At 40.7% G+C, this 11,529-nt stretch overlaps 1 protein-coding gene across 3 annotated transcripts; it reads left to right on the top strand.

Annotated features, from left to right (window-relative positions):
* Positions 1-1,027: 1,027 nt before the first annotated feature.
* On the top strand, positions 1,028-11,394 carry trim2a (tripartite motif containing 2a; the record flags this gene model as incomplete). 3 transcript variants are annotated; one of them, XM_079219622.1, is made up of 11 exons in its annotated part: positions 1,028-1,188; positions 2,337-2,574; positions 3,092-3,243; positions 3,415-3,595; positions 4,905-5,628; positions 6,465-6,568; positions 6,687-6,854; positions 7,663-7,831; positions 8,245-8,315; positions 8,514-8,654; positions 9,989-11,394. In XM_079219622.1, the coding sequence occupies 11 exons, from the start codon at positions 1,055-1,057 to the stop codon at positions 10,139-10,141; spliced, it is 2,235 nt and encodes a 744-aa protein (XP_079075748.1). In that variant the 3' UTR covers positions 10,142-11,394. The 3 variants fall into 3 exon arrangements, with proteins under 3 accessions (XP_079075748.1, XP_079075747.1, XP_079075749.1); XM_079219621.1 differs by having other exon boundaries at positions 1,055-1,188; positions 7,663-7,843; XM_079219623.1 differs by lacking the exon at positions 1,028-1,188 and having other exon boundaries at positions 2,426-2,574; positions 3,415-3,538.
* Between the last annotated feature and the right edge of the window lie 135 nt (positions 11,395-11,529).

Raw genomic sequence — 11,529 nt, 5'->3', positions numbered from 1 at the left:
TGCACTAAAAAGACGCCACTGAAGTGCTCCTCCAGTGATGTGCCTTTGTGTCTGACCCCAGGTCGGGACTGTTACAACGAATGGCATACTGCTAATAACATGTAATATGTATATTTGTATACATGTAAATAGTGTTCTGTGTTATTATTATTAGTATAAATGTAAATAGTTTGCCGTGTGCTACTTTTTTTTTTAATAAACTGCTTTTCCACCAACACTTGTTTTGACTCTTATATGCACACAATTTAGTTTCAATTAGGGGAAAAACATAATGTGTTTATGCTTCAGTTACTCTGTCAGTAATACTGATAGTGAATCTGGATATGGGATAGGATACCTCCCAGTGTCACCTTTTCATTAGAGCCCAAAAGGATGACTGTAAATACGTTCAAGCGTTCAGGACTAGTAGTCTTTTTTGCATAGGTATGTGACTTTGGTTATACCGAGCAGTGAGTCCTTCCAGTACTGTTTCTCTCCACATGTTCTGTCTCTCTCCACCTCCACTATTAAATAAAGGCAGCAAATGGCAAGAAACTAATAGATACAAATATATGTTAGCCAATCACTTGAGCTAATAAACCAAAAGTGTTTTCTAGATGACGTCAGGCGATTGAAAACACTTTTAAAGCTCTTTAATGGATTAAAAGTACCTGACAGAGAGAGTAAATGGAGATGTCCTGTCAACAGTTTTGGTGTCTTTTTATAATGGTGGTCTACAGGGGGTAAAAGCTTTTTGGGCTGCATGTCCTTTCTTCCGTTGGCGCCGCCGTATCTAGCAGAAGTTGATTCTACTCCGGCTGTATATAATGACATATACATTATTTGTAAATAGATCGGTGTGTCTGTCTGTGCGTTTCCTCTCAGTGAGAGGAGGGAGGGAGGAAGGCATGATGCTTAAAACGTTTGATCTTTACAACCACACAGATTTCCACGGCTCACCCCTGTGCGTTGGATCATGCGTCGTGTCTTTTGTCGCCCCGTCTCATCCTCCCTCTGTTTCTCTCCGCAGGGTGCTGGGTAAGAGGAAGAGGGACTCCTATGTCAGAGTTTTAGGATGGCCACTGAAGGCGCCACTATTCCCAGCCCCGTGGTCTGCCAGATTGACAAGCAGTTCTTGATCTGCAGCATATGTCTGGACCGCTACGAAAACCCCAAAGTACTGCCCTGCCTACACACCTTCTGTGAGAGGTAAGTGCTCTCAAATTCAAACGTAGGATTAACATGTTTTCTGTGATAAATGTATGCTACAGGTGGGAGATGCAGCAAATCCTACTTGATCAATAGTGTTGTGCTTTTGTCAATTTTGAGTCTTGTTTCGCACAAGACGCATCTTTGCTGAGAGCTTGGGTGTGTTGGTACCATCCTCTCTGACAACCGGCCTTTTGTTTCTGACACAAAAGAGAAACTGTGGACTGTCTGTTGCTTTTACTCTGGCTGCTTCTGCAGAGCCATGAAGCTGTCAGATTGAACGATACAGCAGTTTTTCTTCTGGTACATCCGTTTCACACACAGATTTCTGGAGGATAAATGACCTTCTATGGAGGAAAATGGTTATATAAATGCCTCCCATTGTACTTCTTTGGATCTGAACAAGAGCACATTTGTAGTGAAATTGAATTCTAAATTGTATCTTTTTATTTATCTTTCTTTTATCTTTTTCTGTCCTTGGCTTTAATTTATTTTATCTGCCTGAACAGTGACCTAAAACAATATATTTAACCATAATTGATAGTTATTGCAAGAGAGATTCTAGAGCATCTAAATGAATGCATAACATGTAATATAACAGAAAGCAGAAAGGCATTATTACACTATATATATATATATATATATATATATATATATATATATATATATATATATATATATATATATATATATATATATATATATATATATATATTAGTTAATGATAATACATTATCCTTGAAACTCAGTTTGTAGAAAGCTTCTGTTTATCACTTCTGTTCATCCACTTTACAGGTCAAATGACCGATAATGAGCTGGTTGATTGTGTAATGTGTTTTTGTTCAATAATGTTCATATTAGGTCAGTTGTGTAAATAGATGACATACACAATTCTGCAATTCTGACCAAGTATGTTGTGGAAAAAAAGGGGCTTCCTTGTTCAAAAATGAATAAATGAACATTGAAAAAACTTGCTTCGTGAGTAAAATTGCATATCTACTGTACATCGTCACTCACTTTATGTCTTCTCAATGCAACACACACACACTACTGTACACCACCCACGCCTTTCTCCAGGCCGTTTATTTCCCATAAGATTCAACAGGATGCTCCTACTCTCTAATAATCCCCCCATCCTCCTCCTCCAGGTGCCTGCAGAATTACATCCCGGCCCACAGCCTCACACTGTCGTGCCCCGTGTGCCGCCAGACCTCGATCCTGCCGGAGAAAGGTGTGGCGGCATTGCAGAATAACTTCTTCATCACCAACCTGATGGACGTGCTGCAGCGGGCGCCGGACAGCTGCAGCCAGGAGGCCGCCGCTCTCAACAACATCACCACCGTGGCTACAGGCCAACTGCTCTCCTGCCCCAACCATGGAGGCAACGTAAGACCCGTCGGCCCGTTTCTGTTCGTTAGACTTTAACATGAAGTGACTCTGATGTTAGCATGCTAATATCTGCTAACACTGAAGACAAAGTACAGCTGAGGCTGATGGGAATGTCATTCGTCTTGAATTTATTTGGTCATAAATCAAAGTATTGGACACATTCCAAAATTGACCTGGAGATGGCGTTACAAGAAAGGTTAAAGGATCACAAAAGTTATCATTAGGATTCATCTTGTGAGGAACATAAATGCGCGTCCCAAATTCCATGGCAAATCCATCCTATTGGTGTACATCCCAAACATGTCAGGGGATCATCACAGTCTGTGGGCTTCATTCTCTGGGGAACATGACAAACTGTACAAAATGTCATGGTAATCCATCCAGGTATAATTCAGTCTGGACCAAAGTGGGAGACCGACCAGTGTTGCTCTCAGCTTTGCTGCTACAAGACTAAAGATATACCACGCCTCAACCCCATGTTTAAGTTTAATCTTTACTTTTTCTTGTTGCTTAGGTCATGGAATTCTACTGTCCGCCCTGTGAGACGGCCATGTGTCAGGAGTGTACGAGTGGCGAACATGGAGAACACCCAACTGTGCCTCTTAAAGACGTGGTGGAACAGCACAAGGCCTCGTTACAGGTCCAGCTCGACGCTGTCAAGAAGAGGTACAACGGCAGCATTATGGAGACTTCCTAGTGCAGAACAGACTTAATTCACATTACACCCAAGTAACGGCCATCATAAGAAACACTATCCTCTTTTATGTGCCCGCTCTGCCATGTGACTGTTGACTCAGTATGTGAAAAGTGCTTCTTCATTCCTCCGGTTGCTCCCAGGTTGCCAGAGATTGACTCAGCCCTGCAGACGCTGTCGGATATCCTGCAGCAGCTGACCAATCAGAAGAGCTCCATCGAGGCCGGCATCCACTCCACCTTTGACGAGTTGCAGAAGACCCTGAACGTCCGCAAGAGTGTTTTACTGATGGAGCTGGAGGTCAACTACGGCCTCAAGCAGAAGGTGAGGCAACGTGGCCTGAAGCAAAGTCATTCGGCTGACACATAGTGTTGTGTGTCCTGCCTTTTATGTCTGGTTTAGGCTTTAGGCCCAATAATGATAGTAGTTGTTTTTTTTATCAGCGTAAAGCACCTCTTAAAGGGTATTTATAAACTGGAGGCTCTGATTTATTCCTATAAAGAGTTCTTTGAATATACAACACAAGGAAATAATACAGAAAGAAACAATAGAAATGACCATTAACCTAATTTATAATCCATTTTTGGAAAGCTTTTAACAAATTACAGGCTACTCATCGGGCTGTTTTTGCTGATTCGTGTCTCATCCGGTCTGATGGGCAGTAGGAGGGGAGGGGTGGGGGGTGTGAACTGGTGTCCCACCCCCATCCAAACAAACCAATCCCCCAGCCTGGTCAGGAGCCTGCTGCTCCATCACATGGGTTGCTAATGATTTCCAATTTACGGGCTGGTGAGCAGTCAAAACACTGGCACCCAGGGGAATGTTGTGGCTGGTAGCTAGATGGAGCCAGTGCACCGTGTGCACTCTCTGGGTGTGTCATGTGCAGCGAGGAAACGGCTTACAGCTCTGCTCTTCACGGACACTCTCTGTACTCCTCTTCCTCTGAAGCTTCAGCTCTATTCTCACACTAGGTGCGGACACTTATGCTCGTTTTCACAGCGTCAGACTGTGAATTAGTGTAAAGAGAAAGTGGAGGGTGAAAGGTTTGACTCCAGGCGTAATGGCCTCTCTTGTTGGAGAAGAAGAGGAGTTTGATGGCCAGATGAGGGTGAGTCTGTTTCGGTGCTCTACAGAGGGCGGGGTGACGTCCCAGTAATGAGGAGGAACGATGAGATTCTGCTGGAAAAGCATTGGCAACAAAGAACTTCTTTTAAAACTCCCAAAGCATGGCCGACTGAGGGATTTCATGATCTAAATGTGATTTGTAATAGCCCAGTGTTAACAAAAAACTTTCTCATGGATCATAAATGAATAAGTTACTTTGTACATTTGTTTATGTGAAAAAATCTCCTCAGGCTGGCTTAACCATATCTGACAATACATCCATCTGTCTTCATGGTCAGTTGCTGCGTCTGAAAGTTGTTGGTTTTGCAGAATCACATGAAGTTGTGTTTACGGCATATAACCAACTGAGCTAAGATCCCACCTTCTGTAACGGTGCCAAGTCATGCAGTATGCTTTGTTGTTGATCTGTTTTTCACTTTCCCTCTGTACTTGATTTGCCTGCTTTTTGGAAGTGTCTCTAACCACAAGGTAACCCTGCTGCCCCCTGGTGTGTGTATGTGTGTACTAGGTGCTCCAAGCCCAGCTGGATACTCTGATGCAGGGCCAGGAGGGCATCAACAGCAGCTGCAACTTCACAGAGCAGGCCCTGAGCCACGGCACCGAGGCCGAGGTGCTCCTGGTGAAGAAGCAGATGAGCGAGCGTCTCGTGAAACTGGCCCACCAGGAGCTTCCTCTGCAGCCGGGAGAGAACGACCAGCTGGACTTCATCGTGGAGACGGAGGGACTGAAGAAGTCCATCCACAACCTGGGCACCATCTTGACGACCAACGCGGTGGCCTCTGAGACTGTGGCGACGGGCGAAGGGTTACGACACTGCGTGGTGGGCGTTCCCACCTCCATCACCATCACCACCAAGGACAAAGATGGAGAGCTGTGTAAAATGGGCAACGCGGTCATCACGACGGAAATGGCCTCGCCTGACTGTAGCAAAGGCGAAGGGAACATACTGGACAACAAGAACGGCACTTACGAGTACCTGTTCACAGCTCCTAAAGAGGGGACTTTTCATTTATCGCTGCGTTTGTATGACCAACATATCAAAGGAAGCCCCTTTAAGATAAAGGCCACCAAATCCATCGATGTGTCGTTAACTTCGGAAGGCGTCAAGAAGAGGCTGAAGTCTCCGGGCAGTGGACACGTCAAGCAGAAGGCCATCAAGAGGCCGGCCAGCATGTACAGCACAGGGAGGAGGAAAGAGAACCCCATCGAGGACGACCTCATCTTCAGAATCGGTACGAGATATTTAAGGTCAAATATATTATACGTGTGTCTTTTAAGATCCTTAAAACCATATCAAACCATACCCTTGTTAATAACATGTTTTTACAATGTATTTATCATTTAGTTCCAAATTATATTTATCTAACCGTTACTTCTCAAATTTGAGGATTAACTGCCTCTCTTTTTTCTATTATTATAAATTTAATATCTTAAAATATAAAAAAACAATCAAAAAATTATAATTTTGCAGCTTTTCAATTTGCCAGTCACAACTGTTTTTCATTGCCTTTTTTAAAGTGCAGTTTTGACAGAAACAGACAAGAGGCACGACAGTGTTTACTAAAAGATGCTTGTGCAAAGAAGAAGAATGATGTCACCTCTTTACATACTGTTGCATCATCAAGTAATTTAACTAAAACTATGTTTAGTATATATACTAAATGGCTATAACTATATATGCTTGACATTAAGTTAAAAACCCAACAAGTCACATCTTCAGTCTGCTGAATGAACATACAAACAGAATAATTGTCCCATAGATTGAACAGTTTATACAGTGTGTGTGTGTATGTATATATATATATATATATATATATATATATATATATATATATATATATATATATATATATATATATATATATATATATATATATATATATATATAGTGTCAGAAGAGATACCCAACAATTGAAATAACTGTAAACATACGGTCTCACCTAAATGCCAATGTAAACACTACAAAGTCAAATATACTACAAAGGCACAAATTCACATCAGTGAACATTGCACCTTGATTGAGTTCCTGAATATAATCTAGTCTGTGATATGTTTCATGTTTTTTAAGGCACAAAAGGAAGAAACAAAGGAGAGTTCACTAACCTGCAGGGAGTGGCTGCCTCTTCTCTGGGAAAGGTGCTGATAGCAGACAGCAACAACCAGTGTGTCCAGGTACACACACACACACACACACACACACACACACACACACACACACACAAATGATGATCCCCAAACGGATGCATTTAAAATATCTTGTTTTTATTTCAACATCTTTAACATTTAACAGATTTTCTCCAATGACGGACACTTCAAAAGTCGTTTTGGCGTGCGCGGCAGGACGCCGGGTCAACTGCAGCGGCCGACCGGCGTGGCGCTCCACCCAAACGGTGACATCATCGTTGCGGACTACGACAACAAATGGGTCAGCATCTTTTCAAGTGATGGCAAGTTCAAGGTGAGTCAGGATTTAATGTTTTATCTTTTTATTTTGGCACAAATGGGACAATTGTCGATGGGACAAAGCGTGATTTTAAAATGTGTGATGTACTGTTGGAAAAGCAAAAGAACAAAGCTTAAACTGTCTGTCCACATGTAGTGTTTTACCAAAGGAACAACAATAACAATGGGATATTACCACAGCGCTTGCTGCCATAAATACTGGTTTTACAAATGATTTAATACCAGTATTTATACCGCTACCTCTTACATTAACTCTTTTGAATAAGATGTTTTAAGTCATTTAAAAAAAATGAATAGGTGCAGTACTTTACATGCTGAGCCCTGATTAACATCTGTGAATCATTTGCAAATTCAACTGACAACGACACTTGCAGATTTTCACTTCCTACTTTAGTCCATTTCATAAATGCTAAAGCATCACTGAAGAAAGTGCATATTTAATAGTGAAACAGTTCTAGCCTTGTGCTTGGATAGACTCTTGGAAATTCTCTCATTTTCCTACTTACAGTCACTGCCGGGCTGAAATAACAAAATGTGAAACACTGCCATCTTCCATTGAGGTCAGCCTGTGATTTATTCACTGAATGAAGCCGTTCTCTCCACTGTTCATCTCTAGCTTGTGTTTATTCGTGGAATGTCTAACATTGCACTCTGTTAAAGTATACACATGCAAACCTGTATGTTTTATGTTTATAATAACTCTTAACTACATCTTGGGTGAAAATACACACACATTTTACTCTGACCATTAAGAAGAACAAAATAAACTTCTAAGAGAAATGTAAAATCCGGGACTTCTCCAGAACAAGATCGGCTCGGGGAAGCTGATGGGCCCTAAAGGCGTGTCGGTGGACAGGAACGGCCACGTCATCGTGGTGGACAACAAGGCCTGCTGCGTCTTCCTCTTCCAGCTCAACGGCAAGCTGGTCACCAAGTTCGGTAACCGAGGCAACGGCGACAGGCAGTTTGCAGGTACACTCAATGGTAAAACGTGCACTTCCCCCGAGACTCACTCCAACCAGCTCATACCTGCATGTGGAATGAAGACGAATGCCGAACCGGGAACCATAACGTTCCCGTTATCCTTTGACTTCTGAGGTTTCTTTTGAATAATTGGATGAGACATGTTTTCACTTTGCCTCATTCTTCAACTGATACCACTTAAAATCATATAATAGACTTTAATATACTAATAATAACTCAACTGTTCTAAAAAAAAAAAGCATGACGTACCACTCACGATAAAACAATGATGTTTGTAGATCAATCTTGTTTTGTCATTAAATGGGAAATAATGAATTTGCATGTCAAAAATGAAAATCATCCATTGTTTCGGTTGTTTTCTAAACGTGTGGTTTGAGACTTTGCTGTTTGTTCTGTTTAAGGGCCTCACTTTGCTGCTGTCAACAACAACAATGAAATCATTGTGACGGATTTCCACAACCACTCAGTCAAGGTGAGCGGTGGAAGTGTATTACAGTACGCAAAGATGAGGATTAGTTCTAGAAATGGAGGGTCGCATGACACTTTTCAGACTTTCCTCTTCTATTGAAAACTCTTAGTAGAGTTTCCCCTCTGATCTAAATCTTATCAACACAATTCTTTCGTTGATGCATCACTATTTCTTTTTTTTTTTTGGAAAACCAAAATGTAGGTGTTCAACACAGAAGGTGAATTCTTGCTGAAGTTTGGTTCGAACGGCGAGGGCAACGGCCAGTTCAACGCCCCCACCGGAGTGGCCGTGGACGTCAATGGAAACATCATCGTGGCAGACTGGGGCAACAGCAGGATACAGGTTGGTGCAAAGTCTCACCTGAACCAGACCTTTACCCCCTGCGGTTTACCAGTTGTTTGGATTTCAGTACGTGTCTTTGTGGCTGATTTCTACACATCACAACTGTAAAGTGATGTCATACAAATATAATTTGAATTTAGTTATTATTAAACTCTTTAAAACTTAAAAAAATTGCTCTGATGTCCATAAAGAACAAACATTAGTAAATAAAAAAAACTGGCATGACTTTTTATATTATTATTTTCCACCTTTACTTGTTAACCAATTTCAGTCCTGATCATACCTACCAAATATTAATTCATTTTCAAATGAATTGTATACATTTCTCCCCTGCTGTAAACATCACAATATATTAATATTTTCAACTTTCGCGGACTACATATTGTGTTTAACTAACATCATTGATCATAACCACCAATGTTTGTTTACATCATGCCATTGTTATGAACAAAACAAAAAAATTTAAGATTTTGATTTTCATGCCTCTAGTGGAAATCAGGGGAATGGCATGTATGGATTTGCCCCTGAGGCCAAACATGAGGAAACGGTTCAATCTGTTGGAAAATAGAAAAACAAATACAATGTTAAAGCCATGACTCTAGATTGAAAGCTAGATATAATATAATGCATGTTTTAGACTGTAATGGTCATCGGATCCAAAAATGTTTTTATTATAAACTTAATAAAGGAGCTGAGGTTGAACCTCAAAGATTTTAAGAAAAGCTCACATCCATGCCAACATGCACATTATATGCTTTAACACAGCCAAAATGATCAAAAAAGGAAAAAAGACAAATGTCCCTCGTGGGAAACAATGGCCAAGTGCCATGATATCTTCTGTCTCATATACGAATGACGCGCCTCACTTCTAGGGCACTTTAACAAAAGCAGCATGTGATATTCATGTGTTTAAAAAAAGAAAATGTGTTTACATAGTAGAATCTAAACTAAAAATACAAAGATCTTCTCCTCTTCAGTTCATTTACTTCTTTGAAAAAAATTGTCTATTTTTTTCAAACAACCACTTCAGTCATCCTTGTTTATTAAATTATTCTTATCTTTATAAAAAACAAACCAGATGATGATGATTTTTTACACATTGGATAAAGTAAACGCCCTTCCAAAGTAGTGCACTTATAGTAATTATATTACATTTTACAACAAGTGAGTGGTGCTGATTACTGCAATTACCTGGTGTTACCACACTACAATCAACGATTTAATGACTTTATTATTACTATAAACTGCTAATGAAGTGGGAGGTAAAGCATCTTCTAGTGTCATTCTAAGTGCAAATGAAAAGAGAACACTGACTTTCTCTCTCTCTCTCTCAGGTGTTTGATGGCAGCGGTTCCTTCCTGTCCTACATCAACACGTCAGCAGACCCGCTGTACGGCCCTCAGGGTTTGGCTCTCACCTCTGACGGACATGTCGTGGTTGCAGATTCTGGCAACCACTGCTTCAAAGTCTACCGCTACTTGCAGTAGCACTTCTCCCTCTCGGCGCACAAACTGTACAGTGTATAGACGCACATGCACGCATTAGTATGAGGCGACCGTCAGATTTGTACTCACCCGCTCACACGTTCCCCCTTGAATCATGCCGCCATCGTCGTGCCATCTGTGTGACTGTGGCGTCCCGTTGGAGAGAAGAAGCATTTGTGGTTTGAAATGAAGTGAGAGGATCTGTCATGTTCACAGATGGCTGCAGCTGATTGGTGCTTTTGAGGGGCCATTCATCACCTTGTTCACATTCCATCTTAATTACACTGATTTTAAAAACAAAGCTTTAGTATTGTACATATGGCAGACCTTTTTATTTGCTGTGACGTGGCAGGAAAACTGGAAACAAAATAAAGCTATTGCACTTGTTTAAAAAACACTGGTTAGACGCTGTTAAGTGAGATGGAAATTAAAGTTAAGACGTATCGAAGTCACCTGAAAATTAAGTTCCAGTGACTGCAGCTTCCTGTAAAATGCTCTTAAGAGTCCTCACATTTTGCCTGTTTCACTATATAAGACAAATATTCCACCCACTGTAAGTAGCAGGGTATTTTAGAGCATGATTAGGCATCCCTGTGCATGTTGTTTTTACTAATAAAGACCAGAAAAGCTGCTGTGCACAATATATGAATATGTTTCAAGCTGACAAAATCACTAAAAGAAACGTTGAATGGAAGAACTGTTTCAATAAGTTTATGTGAAAATGACTGGTCGATGTAATTCGTCATTAATTTAAATGAATAAACAAGTGGTTATTAAAGTAAGATAACTTCTGTTGGAGTGTGTTGTGATCACTTAAGGTACCAAACAAAAGCCTCTTGATATGTTGACTTAAAAATCTGGAGTGATTTCAACCGCAGAAATGCTAAACATATAGTCAGTCCTCAGACGCATCAGTGAAATGCTTTGCTCATCAGACTGCAATGCAGATTTAGTCCATTATCAGACCTTCACCCCTTTCCACGTGCTCTGATGTCTTTCCAAAAAACATCCGTAGAACTAACAAGTTGTATTTCAGTAATAAACACACAAAAAAGGGTCTGTCCTCAAAAAATGCAATATGTAGTTAAACAGCTGAGGTGTGTGTGTTGTAAAAGATGCACTTTGCTTTTGTTAGAAAGCCTCCGTCACATTGTGTTTATCCTCAAGCAGACAGTTTTTAGTACTGAATTTGGTCATCCATTTTCTACACAATCCTGTAAAATCATTTGTTTTCCATTGTCTCGTTTATATTTGTAATGCCAAATGGAATTAAAGTGCCCACAGGAAATAATATTGTGTTTGTAATTGATTTGTGTGGTGTACTTGCTGCATTTTCTCATAAGAAGCATTCATAATTAGCCTGCTAAAAACACTGGGTTGTGATGATATAA

This window comes from Taurulus bubalis (assembly GCF_910589615.1).
Source record: "Taurulus bubalis genome assembly, chromosome: 6".
Taxonomy (NCBI): domain Eukaryota; kingdom Metazoa; phylum Chordata; class Actinopteri; order Perciformes; family Cottidae; genus Taurulus; species Taurulus bubalis.
The sequence above is the reverse complement of the archived record's forward strand: the minus strand, read 5'-3'. Positions and strand labels throughout refer to the sequence as shown.